The 19647-nt window shown below is 38.1% G+C and overlaps 1 protein-coding gene across 1 annotated transcript; it reads left to right on the top strand.

Annotated features, from left to right (window-relative positions):
* The first annotated feature begins 7509 nt into the window (after positions 1-7509).
* Positions 7510-11714, top strand: LOC142380833 (uncharacterized protein C1orf232). The gene is made up of 4 exons (XM_075466751.1): positions 7510-7895; positions 9776-9853; positions 10123-10229; positions 10558-11714. Exons 1-4 carry the CDS (start codon positions 7815-7817, stop codon positions 10901-10903), a joined length of 612 nt encoding a protein of 203 aa, XP_075322866.1. The 5' UTR covers positions 7510-7814; the 3' UTR covers positions 10904-11714.
* The last annotated feature ends 7933 nt before the right edge of the window (positions 11715-19647 follow it).

The following is a 19647-nucleotide window of genomic DNA, read 5'->3' as shown; positions in this document are numbered from 1 at the left end:
TGAACTTATAAAAACTGCAATTCATTGTTATTTATCCAAATTTCTTGGCAGGAATGAGTTCCCTGGACATCCAATGGATGTATGACCTTGAATTATCAAATAAGATATCTGTGATTAAATAAGATGTGAATTTCAAAGTTTCAAATCAGTCAGAACAGCAACCCCAGTTTCCAGCAACCATACAAGAAAGCCAACAAGCAGATTTACTACAATTAACATATATATAATTATCTAACATGCTGTCTTACATTAGCTCAGGCCAAGAAGCTGATCTGCTTCCTCCATCAATGAAACGATCAACACACTGACAGCATAAAAGAGAAAAGCACATGTTTTAATTTGATATTCTGTGTAATCATTGCCTTGACATTTAATATCACACTAGCCCAGGTTTGTCTGACACGGGACACAGCAGAGTGCTTAGAGCAAAGGGCAGCGGGGTTCATGTCGCACCCCTTTACCCATTCAAAACATGGCCCATCCACTCCTCACAGTCTCATGCCTCTGTCTTTACATTCACGTCTATTTTGGTGTGGAACATTCTGTGAGCATTTACACATGCATCAGCTCTATAAAGTTCAACATGCACACAGAGACACACATGCACAGAGGTGGAATTTTTATGGTTTGATCCAAGTCACAACAGGAGCTTAATCAACAGGCTTCTGGGTCAACACGTTACATGGACACGAGTGGAAATGAGCATGTGCGAGGGGGATGTTAAGATTCAGTCGATGGGGATCTGAGAAGAAGGACGAGCACAGGTGTATCGTGTCATGTGTAATGGCCACTGGGTTCACCTGTACGGATCTCTGACAGTAATGCATAAATGTATTGAACATTAAAGAGTGCATTTAGTCAGGAACTATTTTAAAAAGCTTGCACTGCTTTTTCGTACCATTTTACAGCTTTTTACTCTGCTATTCTTGAAATTCAAAACTTCCAAACATTCAAATAAAATGACACTGAAACACCTCTCAGATATACTAATTGGTGGAAAGTAAAAAGAGAAAAGAGTAAAGAGAAATGTGCTTTTGGCAGCTGTTGCAGTGGTTAGCACCACCCCCTCATAACAACAAGGTCCCTTGTTGAGTTTGTTTGCTCTTCCTGTGCCTGTACGAGTTTTCATCAGTTTCTTCCCAAGGTCAAAAGTTACAAGATCATGTGGACCGTTAAAGTATGTGCGGGAATGTTTCTCTGTGATGACCTTAGATGGACTGATACCTCTCCCAGGTGCACCCCACGTCTTGTCCAAAGATGTCTGGAAGCTCCACCTGCTCGCTTCAACTCTAAACAGCACAAGGCAGATATAGAAAAAGACTGGATGGATGGATGGATTATGGATGGATGGAACACGTTTGACTGTTTTAAAGAGACCTAAAAAGATTGAATTGGCCAAAATGTATGATAAAGTACATTGTTAGAGATGTTACAGGATACAAAAACTGCCTCCACCTCGAAGAGCAACTACATTCAAGTATTTCTTTAACTTCTCTATCGATTATCACATTATTAATAATTTAACAACATTACTTTCAAGGGTAATTCTTCCTGCATAATTAGTTATTTCACTTTGGATACAATGTGCACATCTGCAAAAGCTCTTCTGTCCTTTGTAAAAAGTTATTCTTCAATGCAAGAATTCGGCTCATAATGAAGTATTTTTGCTCACTTAAGATATTTTGTAAGTAATGCTTATATACTGTACTACTACATAAATAAAACTGTACTGCAGGGCTTGAAATAATTTGGCTTTTTACTGCACACTTTGCTCCCCATACTTGAATGAATCCCCCATCACTGACAGCAGGTTTCCTTGTACTGAACTGCTGCTGCATGACAGATGAAACTAGTTTAAAGCTGTCGGCTTGTGCCTGTGTAACATTTGTGTTAACGTTCTGGTTGATCTAATGACATTCCTCTGGTTATATTTCTGGCTGCTCGTGTGGATTTGTTGACAAGGGGAATCTAATTTGGGTCACATATCTAAAGAGACTGCTATCTTCTCCCTCCATCTACACTCACCACAGAACGCTTCACCCTCAGCAGGTTAAAGGTCTGCTTGGACAAAAGGGGGGCTCAGCTGTTTCAGTTACAGATTTAGCTTTCACCTGCCCAAAATCTTACTGTCAGCTGTGATCTCTGGCACAGCAAAGGAAACTGCTGCACAAAAACTGATTCCCGTGAAATTGTGTGCTTTTTAATCAAAAGGTAATCTGTATAAATAGACAGTGATCTGCAGTTGTTAACGTCTCTGATCATTTTGACGCCTGCATGTGACACTGTGGCACATGCACGTATGTGATATAATTGCTGAGGTAATGTTCTCCGTGTTCTGTACATTTTGTACTACATCCCTCAAGCAACACACTTGAGGATGGGATTGCTTTGCTGTCGCCCCCCAGTGGTCAGAAGAGGTGAGTATCAGTAATAACACGACCAAATAAGGACCAATCACATAGGACACACACGTACTGTAGATGACACAGGTATCTGAAATAAATCTTTCAAAGCAGCTATATGAGTAAATAGATAGATAAATATGTGTTCATCTCTGTACATGATAATATGATAAAAGAATCCATCACTAAATCTATCTCACAGTATTATCATCATTGACATTAGAGAGAGTAGATCCCAACTAATATTTATGCACTCAAATAAAAACATTTAAATACACAAATCACTTGCACAGAGGGTATACAGATATAAACTGATTTGAGACAAAACATTGGTCCTGTACTCCCAAAGAACCTTGGCCTGAAATCCAACACTTACAATGTAGAAAATATACGATTTACAGGAATAAGAATAATTAATGATAATCAACTACTAACTACTAACAATTAAAGTCATGTATTTATCTATGGGGATTGTTGTTTGATAAAATGCTAGAAACAAACATGGCTAAGTGAAGATGGGGGAAATTGCTTCCTCCTCATGGTACAGCGCACTAAAGTAATAGTAAAAGAACTCTTGAGCCATCTGGTGGTGATCTGGAGCTTTGTGCTTTTAATCTGGAGAACAAAGACAGTGCACAGAACAAAGTACAGTAACTCATTAAATAAGCAATGGTTATTAAAATAAGTAATTAAAACAAGGCAGGTTTGCTTTAACAAGGCTGTTATGTTTCATTGTTTCTCAACAAAACCCAGTCGTTGTTTAAAGGAGCACAAGAGGGATTAAGCAAAAAAAAAAGGATGAAGTGAAAAAATACAGAGTGCATTTAATGAGACATTTTAGGAACAAGTCAAAAACAACAACGCAAAAAAACTGTTTATATTCCATTACAACATATAGAAAGATATGATTTAAATATCCTTAAAGTATAAACTAGGAGCCCCTGTATGTTATTATAATGTATAATAATATAATATATTTCATTATATATGATAATGGTCTTGTTTTGCTTACATACTGTCTAAAACCATGGTAACCAGAACATGAACTTGGGCAGTATGAATAGCTGTTTCTCCATCTTTCTTTAGTTTTCTTCTGACTGGCATCAGGACGCTTCCATTTAAGGCCCTGACCTGAATGGAAGAAGTAACTGAGTAGCAGTCATGATGAGAGCTGGTTGAAGGATTTCTGTGGTGGCTTTGGTGCGGGCTCCATCTGGAGGCTGGCTGAGGACAGGCTGATGCTGGAGTGGGACGTTAAGATGCTGAGGGGACGATGGAGTGGAACTGTAACCCCTTAGTATTGATTGTGTCTTGCCTCCATTGAAAGTGGGAATTACCAAAAATCCAGGCTTTTGATGTAATCGTTCTCTCCAGTGAGGTGTAAGCTGTTAACTTGTGTTCAATGTATGTAGATGATGTGGTAACAGAAACCAACCCAGTCACTGTGTCCCACATCTGACCAGAACTTTCTCTCCCAAGCGGTTGTGTGTAGATGTGGTGAGGACTCCACTCCAGAGAGAGGGAAAACACGATGGACTTTATTTTAAAACAAACTTAAGGAACCATTGAAGCAGGGTATCCAAAAAAATTAGAAAGTAAAAAAAAAAAAATATTAAAGAAAGCCAAACCTTACAGGAACAAAATGTGGACAAAATAAATGACAACAAAGACCAGAGTCTGGCTGAATCGTCTATTTGGCTGAACAACCTTTCTAACTGAATGTAATGACTCTGAAGTATCTGAGCAACAGCCATGATAACAGCTGTTCAAATTCTCCAAATGCCAAGAAACGGAGCTTTGTTAAGATGTCCTTTAGTTGAGTATACAGTGAACAATTCTTTATGAAAGAAAGGAGATCATTTCGTCCTAAAGTCCTTGCGTCCGCAACTTTCATCGCAATACTCAATTTTTTTCATCCAGTAGTAGTAAATGTGATTGGTGTGGATAGATATGAGGACAGCAACCTTTGAAACACTGTATTTAACTACAAGGAGGGAGTCCCACTCAGACCCATTATCAGCAGCATCAACTCTAATATACTTTATCTTTCTGTGCCTCCCTCTATGTCTGCACTCTATCGCTACACTGTCACCCCTGACAGAGTCTGACTGGTGGTTTCCTTCTATGTAGCTTATCGTTAGCTTTGATGTCAGCTGTAATGTTATATACTCATTTGTAAGTCGCTTTGGATAAAAGCGTCTGCTAAATACATAAACATAAACATTTTCAATTTATCTTTCCTTTTTATTTAAAAGTATGAACCTTGAAAATGAGATAATATTCTACATTGTGTGTAATATGATATAAATTAGATAACCTTGACATAATAATGTGACAAAACTGCAATAGACAAAGTATCAAAAGCACTTTTTATAGAATATTTCTTGAATATTTGTAGTTTCAGTGCTGTTATGACCCATTACACAGCTTAGTATCAGTGCGGTCAGATTCTCATTGAAGTGCAGTTGTTTTTTCCGAAGTCCTTATTAATTTTTCCTACCACCTTTCCTTAACCCCATGATGTTTTCCAACGAGGTCAAGGAAATGAGCTTAGGAAGAGCCAAGAGAATGTAATTTAAAAAAAAAACTATTTAACAGTACCCCAGGTATTGAGGAAAGGAAAACAGGGAGCATTTATACAAAGGGAGCTAATGACAAACCAAGGGTTGGTGTGGTAATTGACTAATTGAGTCCAGGTTTGCAGAAAGTGTGTACAGATTCCAGGTGTGCGGAAACAAGGCAAACTGAACAACCAAAGAACACGCTGCGGCATACAGAACATGAAGCAAACAGAAAATCCATCATGAACCTAAAGAAGCCGAACAGACTCAAAAAAAAGGTGGAAATCAGAATGACTAAATAACAATAAACCAGAACAAAAGCCCACAGACCACCACAGCTGTCCTAAATGGGATTCGTTTAAACATCATGAGGACAGCAGGGGGAGTGTGAGCAGCACTGTGACAAAATCTTCTCATCAACTTTTGTGGCTTTTTCTTCACTTTTTTGAATGACTTATTTATATATATAAATTATACATATATATTTAAATTAAAATGTAATATCATATTTTACTCTACTAAAATTGTGTATAAAGCCTAATATAGGATCAGAGAAACAAGAAGAATGCATCAAGGTGCTGTCACCCGTCTGCATCCCCACTGGCCTTGCAATTTATATTCTAATAGTACTTACTGCACTTTCTGTTGAAAAGCTGTAGTTTCAGTGCTAACTGAACTTCACTTACAGACCCACATCATAGTTTAGTGTTGGTGTAGCCAGATTATTTGGAATCTTATTAAGCGCAGATGTCTTTTTTTTTTTTTTGAGTCCTTTGGAATTTTTAATACATTTTCTTAGTTTCAACAGTTTTTATTGATTTTTCACAATGAATTATCGAACAGACACACAGACAGCAATAACAATAATGAAATAAAATAAATAATAAATAAGTACATTCAGATATTTTAAGAAATATACATATACAGTATATATTTAAAAAGGATAAATAAAATAAATAAATGCGTAATAACAATAATAACAATAGTAGTAATAATAATGATTATAAGGGTAAAATAGAATAAAGTAAGATTAATTAAAGGATAAAAAACCTAAAAATAAATAAATAAATGAATAAGTAAATAAACAAAATAAAGTAAATAATAATAAGAATAGTTTGAAGAGGGAAATAATACATTTTCTTGACCTCATAATGTTTTCTATAAAAATAAAGGAAAGGAACTTAAGAAAATACTATAAATGGTAATATTTTTTTTAACTTTTCAATCGCACCCCTCGTCATCTCACAAAATGGAAAACACAGCTGTTATTAGTGACATTAATCATGGTTATGTTCCCTTTTGGTGTCCCAATGCTGCACCAAAGTGGAACTCAGCCTGTTAAAATGTGTGCTGTGAGAAAAGATCCACTTTAATAACAAATGTTTTTTACTTAAAACCTGTATTTTTACGTTTAATACACAAGTAAATTGATCCCTCCTAAAATTTAGCTTTAGAAATAAACTGTATCATGCCCATTCCATTTTTTTGTCATTTCTCCAAAAGTTCCTTCAAATTTTCCACAGTTTTACACTCTGCTTTTATAATCTTGGGTGTGACCTTTCTGGTGTGAAACCTGAGCTGCTCCATCCACAACCACACTGGCTTCTTTTCAAATAACCAACGCACATCAGTGTGTTTGTGTAGGTCTGTCATCCACAGACTTGCATTTATAATTAATGCTGATCTTATGGATCTGCCCGACCTTACAGCTGCATCACTGTCAAATTGTGTATGGTAATCAAAGCCAGGAAAAGGAGTGCTATAGGACACGATGGATCAAATTTCTCTGCAGTATAATCAAGATTATGATCAGTCAAAGTGGCGAGCCACGAGCGCTTTATTCCTATTGCTCGGATGCATTGCTGCAATAAGAAGAACAAATGTTGTGAATTTAACATTAAATGTTGTCTTTCTTAGATGCTATCTGACATAATTGAGTCGCATAAGAAAAACAGTGTATTTCTGTTGTGAGAGGCTGGTGAAATCCAATCAGTCATGAGAGCTTTATACATCTCTCTTTATCTACACGACACCAGACGGCCCTCTCGGGTTGCCAAGCGGCGCAGTCACAAAAAACTTGCAGTGCACCTAAATCTCATCGGTGTTTGATTGACGTGCGCCAGCAGCCAATGAGGGAAGAGACGAGGGTGGGGAGGAAGTGGCCAGGTAACAGAGATAGATTGTTGTTTCCATAAATAAACAGGAGGATTGTGTGTAAAGTCGATTCAAACACAGTTCTGATTAAGATATGATTAAAGCAAAAATCTCTCCTGCTTTGAAGGAATATACAGGAGAAGAAGTCTTATATGAAGATAATAAAGAACAATACAGATTTGTGTTCCTAACACAAACATTTGTGTGGTTGTGTGTGCATCAGGGTTGCAGGAGACAATTACCAACGCTGGCTGACAATGGGCCTCTGCCTCAGGAAAAGAGACCTTCTAAAATATGAATGAAAGAAATCCACACCTGTTTCCAGGTAACCGAGGCAGGTACTCTGAACTGTGACGAAGTTAGAGTGTGTGTATACACCTGCGTGGGCACAGGCACGAGCAGCCCAACTTCCTAGCTTTGCCTGTGCAGACACTCCTGTGGGGACGACGGCACCTGCTGACCTCGTTGGCTTGATGAGACAAACATAATCTGAGCAGAAGAAGCGGTATGAGAACAATCCGGCCTCAGTTCTGAACAAGTTCCTCACGTTTTTTAAAATCTGCTGAGAGCGTTCTGCATGGAAACAGGTCTGTTGAGGCCCAACTGAGACTAGCTGAAGCTGGAAGTGACTTGGTGGAGGGTGGACTGAGGAAAAACAGGTCTTGCCTCTGATTGTTGAGCATCCGTTTGTGCAAATATGAATCCAATGTGGAAGATTTATAAAAGCAAAGTGATGAAGACTCTGAATCCTGAGTATGAGGAGGATACTGCTGAAGAGGTACAGAATGTCGACTTTTCTCCACATCTGTTTATCTTAGTGATTCATCTACTGATGTATGAGAAGTCTGAGAAAGTTTATTGGTAAGAAAGTTTAGTCTTGTTGGTACTGAAGTCAGAAAATCAGCCGATCATTTCTTATTCATCATGGGGTTAGATGAGCTTTGAGGCAGTATTACATTCTGTCTGATGGGAACTTCAAGTCAGAATTTAGGCCCACAGTTGGTTTTTCCTCCTCCTACGATATAAAACTAGTTATTGACTAATGACCCAGTGTAAAAGATCACTGCTATGAAAATCTAAATAATTTAAAACATCACATTTGATTTCAAATGCATTTCATGTTAAAATATTTTTCATGTTACTTTACGTGACAAGAAACATGCATTCACATCAACAATTAAACTTAACTGAAACCAAGGCAACATTACAAACTTTATGCAGTCATTAGTAGTTTAGAGTATTTTGGATGCATCAATATTGACATTCAAGAGCAAAATATCAATGTTTAGAATAATGATTTGCCTGATGGCTGATAGCAGATACTGATAGTTTTGGTCATTTATTTTTCCTTGAATGTGACAGAAACAATGATATATGTAAATATATATATATAAATATATATATATATATATATATATACATATATATATATATATATATATATACATATATATATATATATATAAATAAATAACTGAATGGGTTTAAAGTATTTAAGCCCTTCATCCTACTGTCTTTAAATGAGCACAATTCATTCAAACAAATGTATCAAAAAGCCATCATTATAAGCTTTAAGATAAAAAAAAATATATCTTTTTATTTACAAAACCCCCCCCGAAAAAAACCCATTTCAACCTGTTGAAAGTTTCAACAACATTTTTTGTGCCTGACTAAATCAAATGTAAATAAATATTCTCAGTTTTAGGACAAAGTCACTCAGTTAATATCTGAATATCAGTTTATACCGATGTTAAGTAGTGTTAAATATGTTACATTTCACTTGAAAACATTGGACTTTTTGAGATTCTGCTATTTCTGCACTTTCTAGAACAAAATGTTTGTGCCTAGTTGGGGTCTTAATTGAGGTGAACATTCCCAACATTCAAACATAAAAAGAAGATTTGGAAAAAGCCGCTTTGTTGGTTTATCTTTGTTGGTTTATCCTGTATATCATGAGAAGCTTTACAGGCATTATCTCCTAAATTTGTTATCACTAATCTACTACATCTGCTTAGTTACACTAAACACATAAATAAAGTAATTAACCTGAGCAGCATGTTAGATGCAGGGCTCGAGTATTTTCACGTTGCTGTGTCAGTACTTTTGCTTGATAAAATAATTCTCATAATGTCCATCACCCCATTGGAACACCTTTAGTCCGTGCAGGAATTGGTAGTGAAACAGACAATGTTGCATTGACCCAGATCTCTGCAGAGCAGAGAAACCTGATCCCGCGCAGGAGCTGAGCGAACGGATTAGTTGGCCTTCGAGTGACTGACTGACAGGGAGACAGATAGCCATGTCCTCATGGTGTGCTCAGATCAGCCAGCTGACATCTTCAGCCTTGCGCTCTCTCTTCCATTGCTTAACATTCTTGTATGAACTATGAGATAAATTAAATTTAAATCGACAATATTTTCACGTGATAAAACACATGCTGATGTTCAAATATAATGTTAAGTTATACTTGACTTGTAAACTGTAATTCTTTTGGTTAGTTAGGTTTTGTACTGGGTTTCCTACAAGTTGCAGTATCCATATTTCACGCTAGATAGCGACTTGCACATAAATCCTGTGCATCTGCATTGATATCTGATAGCACATCGGAGTTTAGGCAGGTATTGTTCACTCATTCTTTTCATTTTGCCGCTGTTGCAGGTCACAGAGGTGGAGAATGATATGAGTCCTGTGCAGGATGATGAGGGGCCAACCGGCGTCTCCCAGCTGGCCAGAAAAGTAGGTGATCGCTCACAACACTTTAAAACTTTTACGATATTTATATGCAGAAAATTTTAAGAACAAAATATTTTTTACATTAAAATGAATCCTAACAGCAGAAACTTTACAGAAATGGGGCAGATACTGTGTGTCTTTAATTTCACATGTCATCAAATACAAGGGACTGGATCTTCCTCTATAAGCATGAGAAAGGACCCTTGTGTAAAAGCACCACAGGTTAGCCCGCTTTGACCTTTGACCCTGTGTGTGGTTGTGTGCGTGTCCAGGTGCAGGGAGCAGGAGCTAAAAGCTGGAACAGATTTTCAACTCTCTTCAACAAAGATGATGAGCACCAGCTTCTGGAGGAGACTGAGAGCCCGCCAGTCGCTGACCAGTACGTGGAAAAATTTGACATTTGTCTTCTTTTACTCCTAATCAGATGATTTTGTCTTTGATTGATTGAGGAACTATGAGATATTTATGTATACAGTTCAGTATTTTCCAATTTAACATGAAAAAAAGCGCTTGAAGTTTTTTTTTATAGAGGAATTATAAGCAACCTTGACAGTTTAGATAACTGAGCACTTGAACATAACATGAACAATTTAATATTCAGTCTGTTTATTATCAGTTAATATAACTGAGTAAAATGCCAATGTGAAATGCAGTCATCGTGAATGCAAAACCAAAACACACATTCACTGATTTTTCTCAATTCTCAGTCCTCTCGCCATAAAACCTGAGGAGCCTCCTCGATCTAACAGGCGCACAGGATTCTGGGATGGCTTTGCAACCAACTGGGCTGCAAAGAAACAGGCCGAAGCAGCGGCTGCAAACGAGGGGGCAGCAGAGCAGGGCGAGGAAGGGGTGACAGAGGTCGGAGGGGAGGAACGGCAGGATGCGCACGTCGCGGAGGGAGAAGAGAGTGAAGGAGGAGGAAGGAGCAACAACAGCTTCTCAAAATATGTCTCGTTGGGAGGACGCAGCGAGGACGCATCCTTAAAGTGGAACTTTGTTACCAACAAGCTCGCTGAGCTGAAGACCAAGAATGCAACTAAGACCAATTAGAATATATACAACATTAAGAAGTATGGAGGAAGCTTAGAAGGAGAGTATATTTTAAACAAGGGGTCACATACTGTATAAGCTCATATTCATCATATTCTGAACTATTAGTCAGTTCACAACCACAAAAAGTTGCAATAAACCAGGTTTACTTGTCAACTTTTACTTTGTCATTACTCTGTTTAGGACCCATTTGTTTATTTGTATTCACTTTTCAAGAAGAAGTCAGCAGTGAAACTACAACTACATATTTAAAGAGCTTCCGTTGGGGTTGTGTGGTGAATTTCCTCACCCAAAGTCCTTCTCAAACCTTGAAAAGGAATCTTCATACCTGTCAGCAAACTTTAGATAATCTGTAGTTCAGTATAAACTGGATTAAGAGATTAGAGGCAGTGATAGCTGGATTAGGTGAGGATTAGTTCACTTAACCTGTTCAGAGGGCAGAGGATTACAGCTAACAGACCTGGCAGTTCAGCAAAAACCATTACATAACAATCTGCAAGCATTTAGAAAATGATACTAATCAAGTTTTCCTCAGATATTTATATGAAATGTATGGATTATGAATGTGTGTCTGTTGAGGTAATGTCACCAGAAAAGATGACTTGAATATTCTGTGACTGAGACTTGAAATGTGCAATGTGTGACATGTTTAAGAAAAAAAAAAGCATCTTACAACATGATCATATCCTGTCCTTTTTGGTTTTGACTTGGATTTTATTCTGGAATGATATAATAAAGACTAAAAGTTTTGAAGCATCAAAAAAAACACTATGCATTTTCTCATTCCCAACAAAATATTCAGATCATTCCTTACAGCTTGTGTAAAAAATGAAGACGTTTTCTCTTTGGATCATAATCCTGCTGCATGACCCACTTTCTGTTGAGACTGACAGACAGATGTCCTGACCTTTACCATACATTTTGCTGGTATAATTCAGAACTCATTGCTTCGAATAATGATGGGAAACCATCTGGGGTCAGTTGCAGCAAAACAGGCCCCAAACCACAATGCAACCTCCACAAAGTTTCACAGAATGGATAAGGTTCTCATGTTGAATTGCAGCATTGTCCTTTCCCCAGACATAACTTCTCATTTAAACCAGAAAGCTTTAATTTGCTCTCATCCATCAACAAAGCATTTTTCCAACAGTCTTCTCGCTTGTTCATATAATCTTCAGTAAACTGCACACAGGCGGCTCTTTTCTTTCAGGAGGCAGCAGTGTTTTCCTTGGAGCTCTGCCACGCACACCATTGTTGTTCAAACTAATTCGTATAGCTTCTGGAGTGATCATTGTTGGTTGACCACTCCAGTGAAGGCTAACCATGCTTTTGAATTTCCTAATTTTGTCGAGTGAAACTCCAGTTTTGAGATCCTCCAAGTCTGCTTTTTTCATTCCACGATATAGTTTAAAAAATGAATGCTGTGAAGTTTGTTGTGATGCTGTTCTTTAAATAAAACAGGGCATCCACTCACACCTTAATGCTCCAACTGACTGCAGACACCTGACTCTAATTTCACCTGCATATTAACTGATGATTGTGGAGATTGATACTTTTGTTATTCACAGATATGGCATTCTCTGTCCCATTACAGATATGACAAACAAAGTGCACATGAGCTGAATGACTACCTTCTTAGTTTGTCTTTTTTATCATTATTTTGGAGCTTTCGCTTCCCTTCACCTGCTGTTTTTGAGTTTAGTGTTGCCCTGTTTAGAATACCCACTTTTAATTTATGATTTATTTTAGTTTTAGTATATTTTTAGGTGGCTTTTCATGTGATGATATTTGCCACTGAAACCCAAAACTCCCACCAGCAGAGGGCTCCCTTCACTTCTAATTTGTCAGAAAAAAAAACATCACCCCCTCTACTAATCATACTTTTTACTGCCTTTTTCTTCACTGCATGCAACAACCTTGTTTCATAAAACAGGCAACATTGTGTTTGCATCCCCTGTCAAACATACTTCAGATTTCCCTTCATCTCTGGTTTCCTTTTTCTCATTCATTTCCTGTTTATTTTAACACCCATTTCCTGTCTAACTGTTTCCTCAGATACAAAACTACTTCCTTTACAATTTGAAACCTTAGTTGATGTTTCCATTTGAATTGGACAACTCCCCATAATAAAAGGTGAAAATTGCAAAGAGCAAAAGCACTAAAAGCTCAGCTTGATGCCTTTTTTAAAGCTGACCAGCCTCCATTTGCCATGTCCAGTGTCAGTCAGATTTCAGGCTGTCGTGACAGACGTTGTGAAACTCAGTGAGTCTCAGCAGCTCTGTTCGGCCTCCATGCAGTCAATGTCACAGTCAGATCAGACCTTTCCCACTTTAAACTCAGCTCCATGTTCTCAAGTTTAGATTTTATTTTCAGTCTGTCTCCAACATAAAACATGATCAGGGGAAAATCAGCCCCACAAATGATGTGCTGTGGTTGATATTACAGTTTTATGACACAGTCAGTAATGCTTTGTGGACATGGGGTTTGTAGAGCATGAAAGCATCAGAAACTTAACAGTGGATGGCAGCTTGCACGGGGGGAGACTGTTGCAGTTCCAAAACTGGGTAACATGTCAGGCTATTTAATTCAAAATGCATCTCAGGGAGCTCTAAAATAATTTAGTTTATCGCCAGTGGGGATAAATTTTACTTGGTTCACAAGCAGAGACAGAATTAAACCAAATTCAGATACTTCAGGGTTTTCACATACAGCAATTTTCTCACCTTATTGTAAAGTCACTGATTCAGCTTTGATCTAAGCTGAAATTCTTGAGGGGATAACATTAAAACAGCTTAAGGCCCATCCCACAATTCCTTGAGGTAAGAATGAGGCAGCTGATTTAAAGCTTGCTCTGATTTTCTTGGCAGTAAATGTATCTTTTCCTGGGGCAGGGCTCATGTTTTCTGCAACCACGTGTGCAAACTGTTTGGGACTCTGCAGACGTGTATGAGGTCCAACACATATTTCCTTATGGGTGAGCCGTGTCGCTGCTTCCCATGCATGTAACTGTCTACAGCACATCATAGAGGTGGGCATAAGAGCAGTTCTCCTGCAAAGTCTCTCCTCAAAACAAGCATCCATGCTGTTCTTCTGCTCTTTATCTTCTTGGTCCGGCAGGTTTTATTTTTTTACTGAATGCACACTGATCCAGGTGTACATGAAGTCAGTGTATTCAGTTATTTGGGCTGCACACCTGTGTAGTGGGACCTGGCAGATCAACATATTTACCTAACACAGGCCTCGCACACAAGTGGAGGTGACCTGCCTTTAAGTAACTCAGATTTCAGCTGCCCATCTTTTCTTGGCCTTTAAAAGTGTTCAAGGAAAGACATTAGAGGTCATTTTTTTGATGATTCCCACCAAATGATTCACATTTACTTGCAAACTCAGGTCACCTCCACATTGATAATCATGACTTATGTCTGCATCATTTGACTTGGGGTAAGCGATAAAATTAAAATATAAAATGATGGCTTCTTCTTTGATTAATTGGCCCTAAAAAGTGTGAAATTTTTATTCGTGCATAGGATGTGGCAATACCTATCAGCACAAACCACACCCTCTTCTTATCTATAAACTAAGAGACGAAAAGCTCACTCTAAAGCCAGTGTTTGGTTTGTACCTTATTAGGTACTTGTTAGGATGGACATGTAGCGGCTGGATACGCAAGGTAGGAGGCTTGCGGCAGAGGTAGTGATGAACCAACCGGGTGTTTTATTCACCAACATTTACATCAGACAGACTTTGACATAGACACATACTGCGGCCCAGGAGCACTGTGGTCCTAGCAGCATTACTAGCAACAGGAAAAAAAACAAAAAAAAAAACAACTCTGGCGTGTGGAACAACTGGCAGCCTTATATTCTACTCTGGCTCTACCAACCACACCCCTAGGGTGTTCCTGCTCCTCCCATTATACATCCCCATAACAACAACACACAAAAACCTTAAAATACATTTACCCTCTATTATAAAATCAATCAATTATACTTCCTAGCATGTCTAAACCATAGTACTAAATCTAAAAAAGACTTCCCATAACTGATTCTGGTGCACTCCCCCCTACACCAATCAGCACATGGTATGACCCGGAACCTTCAAACGCTGCAGACTAAATGTAGGGACTCTTTTGCCCGAGCAACCTGGAGAGGAGACATAGGGGAGTGACTTCACACACACATTTCAATTACCAGGCAGCATAGTCACAGTTTATCACATCCTTTAGCTAAATGTATACTTATCACAGAGCCTTCAGGCTACTAACAAACTGGATGTTTCCCCTTTACAGGCCTGGTCCCCCCTCATTCCCTGCTGAGGGCAGCACAGGATCCGCACACACACGTTGTCAATACACACATTCAATAAAACATATGACAATTTGTTTGTGCCTCGTCATTTAACATATTACTCATGTGACCTCCAAGACCAAAAGTCAGTAATGAACATTACCTTCATTACGGTACTGTAGTAACATGGCAGGGCAACATGGCAAAGGGGGTTGGATGGTGACTGGCTGCATCTTTGGATATAAATTTGTCACTTGCAGAAAATGAAAACAAAAATATTCTGATAGTTGTGCAATCAATTATTATATCAAGGGTTCAATTAAGGACACTGCAACAGAATCTGAGAGGCCTGTGGATCATACAACAGACCCATAAATCAAACTTTCTCTTGCAGTCATTCTAATACATCGCTTGCAGTCTTGTCAAACAGGTGTGTGACCGCCCCACTCGCTCAGTTTCTTTTGCCATTTGGTTGACCTTTGGCCCTCAGAGATGTGCAAAGTTATCCCCATTTCCTCATACAGTTCATAGTGACATAGTTTTTTCTTTTTTCTGCGGATGAACAACATTGACTTCACACCTTGCCGTCATCTTTGTTCCGTAAACTGTAATTATGTCAGAAAAAGGGCTGAACCAGCCCACAAAGATGTACAAGCATGTGTTAATTGCTGCTAAAAACCCACAATGCTTGTTGTGCTCCTTTCTGGCACATCTGGACAGGAAATGTTTGGAGGAGATAACAGGTTAATCCAGTTATATTCAAGACTGTCTTTTGTGGTGGGATTACTTTTGTGGTAGGATTACTTTTGCAGTTATAATGGTGTCTGGCAATCCTGCATGGTAATTAGGTTACAACTACAAGGGCTAAGATAAGTCAGACTTTTAAACTCTTTCAAATGAACCCTTTATACTGTCAATTTAATTGTGAGCTTAAAATAAGTTTACACGAGCTGAAACACAAAAGTGAGTAAAAATAGATTTGTATTGTATACAGACACATTCTCTTTGTGTGCCTTAAAAAAATGTGATTCTTTATGGACATGGCATGCTGAAGAAGTTTTAAAAAAAGCATCGCATGAGTTTAGCTGATCTGTTTTAAATGTATAATTACTCTGACATAACCATGTAGATTGTTGCATATCTTTAGTCTGTCCCTTTGAGGAAAAGTGATGGCACTGAGATAGATCTGAGGCGGTTTACATTCAAGATTAAAGCTCAAGGTCTGGGGTTTGTTGAGGTGATAAAACCGTATTAGTCAGAGACAAATATGCATTAAGGATTTCTCTGTCCTCTCATTGCAGGCGTGTTTTGTCTGTAAAATAAGGGATAATGTGAAAAGTCAGTCAGAGAGAAGATTTACACATGAAATTATGGTTGTAAAAGCAAAGAGGAAAATAGACCCCTCTTTCAAGAGAGCCCTCACACCCAGACAGACATGTCTGGTAGCACTCAGGTATGACAAAATTGTGGCGGGCGCCTCACCAGACACGGTGACTCACACACACCAGTAGCAGTCCCATCTGGAAACCGACCTGCGGGAGAAAAGATGTCCTCACAAAACACTGTCTGAGCTCCTTTTCAGTGACTTACCTACAGCTTCCATACCTGCTTCAGGCAAGAGGGCGGAATCTTGTCTGAGGAAAGTGCTCACACCAACCCACACACTGTATATAATGTATGGTCTATAAAAAGTGAGAGAGAGTAAGACACTTTTCATTGATTTGTCTCTTTTGTTAGAATTGAATGTCTATGAATTTATAAAAAGAATTTATATGAATTGAAAAATGTGATTCCTGGTCATGAGTCCATGAGTCTAATCCATAGATGACAAGAAAATTAAAATAAAACTGGACTTAAAGTAGGTAAACACAATGTCAGATGAGCAACAAAATGTAAAACATTACACTGTGTCAGTATTTTTTCACAAAAACTGAGCCAAAATGCAGATACAGTGTGTGGAAAATGACCTGGAAAATCAAACCTTTACTGTTTCCATACAGTCAAGAATATATGCACTTGTGATTAATTGAGCACCAGCAAACTGCCTTTTAACTGCTCTCTATGAATCTATCTATGCATGTATGCACACTCTTTCACATTTACATTCACATGTCAAAGGGTTGATTTTTTTTTAATGAAAATCTAATAAAAGGAACAATTTCTCTGGTTATATCATAAGCAAGGTTGAAATTTTCATTATCTCTGACTCCTCAATGCTATCATTTCAAATTATTGCTGCTAAAAGTGGTTCTACTACTTCTGTGGTTTCATTTTCATTAAATAAGTAATGACAGTGTTTCATCTGAGGTTGTATTTATCTAATATCAAGACCTTGTGAGTGCTTCTTTTACACATTACTGTCTTTTATTTTCATTCAGTGGTTATTTTAATTTCAGTAAGTGCTATATTTCAAAGTAATGTCCAATTATTTCCAGGAGATTCAGAGTAAAACTAAACCCTGCAACAGTCAAAATTAAATACCCTCAGAAGCTACAAATCTCTTTCTAATTGTCTGTCTTGTTTGTAGTAATTACGCTAATGTCCCAAAAGTACTGTGGTCATATTCAAGTGAGTGGCCATGTCAAACAAAGCTGCACAGACGTCATTTTCAGACAGAGAACTGAGAGATCGGCTGTAACTTCGCTGTAGACACCTCTCTGATAGTTTTATCAGCTAAAAGCAGGAGATCCACCAAACAAACATGCAGGCACAGCAGTTTGCAGTGTTTATCTCCACTGTTTGCAATGTGTCTACAGAGATAAGAAGTAGGCAACGTGATTTTTGAAGACTAACCCACTGCAGGGTTACTATGACCTTTCTCTTTCAACCTGTAACCTTTGTCAACCCTCATGTGATAATGTGTGGACGCCTGAGACAAAATATTAGTGTGATCATTTCAAAGAAGTCACACTTCACCAAATTATTTCCTTGTAATATTCAGGCATGTGGAAATTAATCTCTGCAAATGTTTTTTATTTAATAAAATGTAATACAAATCTTTAAAATGACACAAAAATTAAACTAGTTAAAGTATAGAAAAAAACATATAAAAGATCAAATAACATTATACTTAACCCCTTTGTGTCATGGTCTATGGATCCTAGTTTTTGTTAGATCTTCTTTTTTTGGATTTGTCTTGGTTTCTTGTGTTCATTGCTTTAATCAAGATCCTCCTCTGGGTTTAGTATTTGCCATGTTCCCATGTTGAGAACTCCGGTCAGCTGGATTTCTATTTTATTTTGTACGCATCTTTTCCTTATTTATTCTCTCGTACTTGTCTCCCTTGTTCATCCCTGTTCATCTTTTGCATCCCACCATCTTAGTTTTAGTTACTATTTGCTGTCCAGTTGTTTTGAATTTCTCATCATCTTCCATCAGGATATATTCTTCCCAGATTCCTTTGATCGTTACCAGATCATTGTGTTTGTCATTCCTCCTGGTTGCCCCGTCCTCCTCGTGTCTACCTTACTTCTTAGTTAAGGATTAGTGTTTTTATTCATTTATTATTTCATGTATTCATTACTTTTCTCCAACTAAAATTAACTATTTTTTCTGCTCCCGCAGTGCTTTTAGTTCCTGCTGGCTGTTTGTACTGCATTTCTGCATTTACTGCATTTCTGCATTTCCTCCAACACACCATCACAGACTGTAACACTGAAGACTAAATGTTGTTCTGATCCATCTCCAGCGATTTGAAAAGCCAGTAAAAAATGACATTTTTGTTGGGTCATGATGGGTTTACTATAGATTCAAATGGTCTGGCCTCTTAATGAGTTTGACTGGACCTGGTTTTGGAATAGCACAAGCCATAAGTAAAATCACATTGGACCCTGATTTGATAGAATGAGTGAAGCTACACAAAAATTCAAACTAAAAAAGTTAGTCCATGCTAGACTTTGGACAATATTAAGGAACAGAGGTGTCAGAAAGCATTATGGAGTGTGCTCTGTGACATAAAACAACACTCCAGTGACACAGAAATGCTAAAGTCATGGTCTGAAACTAGACCTAGTTGGAGCTTGACTTGGTGGGAGAACTTTGACAAGGAGGTGGTTTTTCGCTGAAGAATGGCGTAAGAATTTTCACATGTCCAGGAAATCCCTTTTGCATTTGGCTGAGCCACAACCAGCTCATTCGATAGCAGGAAACTGTTATAACATCACCAGTCAGTCCTGTCAAAAAAGCTGCATGCAGATCTGAGCATTTTCATGCCGATGGATTTTTTTTGAAAACGGTGCTCCGGTGGACGTGGAGGAGGTGACAAGGGAGGGAAAAACCCTGTTTGTGTGAAGACATGACCACAGCCTATTGCTTCTGCAGCCTAAAAAGCTAACACATACAAAGGTCTGTGAAGAAATTATGTAAAGGCCCCAGTAACAAATACAAATAAACAACAAATTCATAGTCTCTTCCACTGTCCATCACCTCACATGATGGAGCTTCTCACAGAATGTTTAA

This window comes from Odontesthes bonariensis, chromosome 5 (assembly GCF_027942865.1).
Source record: "Odontesthes bonariensis isolate fOdoBon6 chromosome 5, fOdoBon6.hap1, whole genome shotgun sequence".
Classification (NCBI taxonomy): domain Eukaryota; kingdom Metazoa; phylum Chordata; class Actinopteri; order Atheriniformes; family Atherinopsidae; genus Odontesthes; species Odontesthes bonariensis.
The sequence above is the reverse complement of the archived record's forward strand: the minus strand, read 5'-3'. Positions and strand labels throughout refer to the sequence as shown.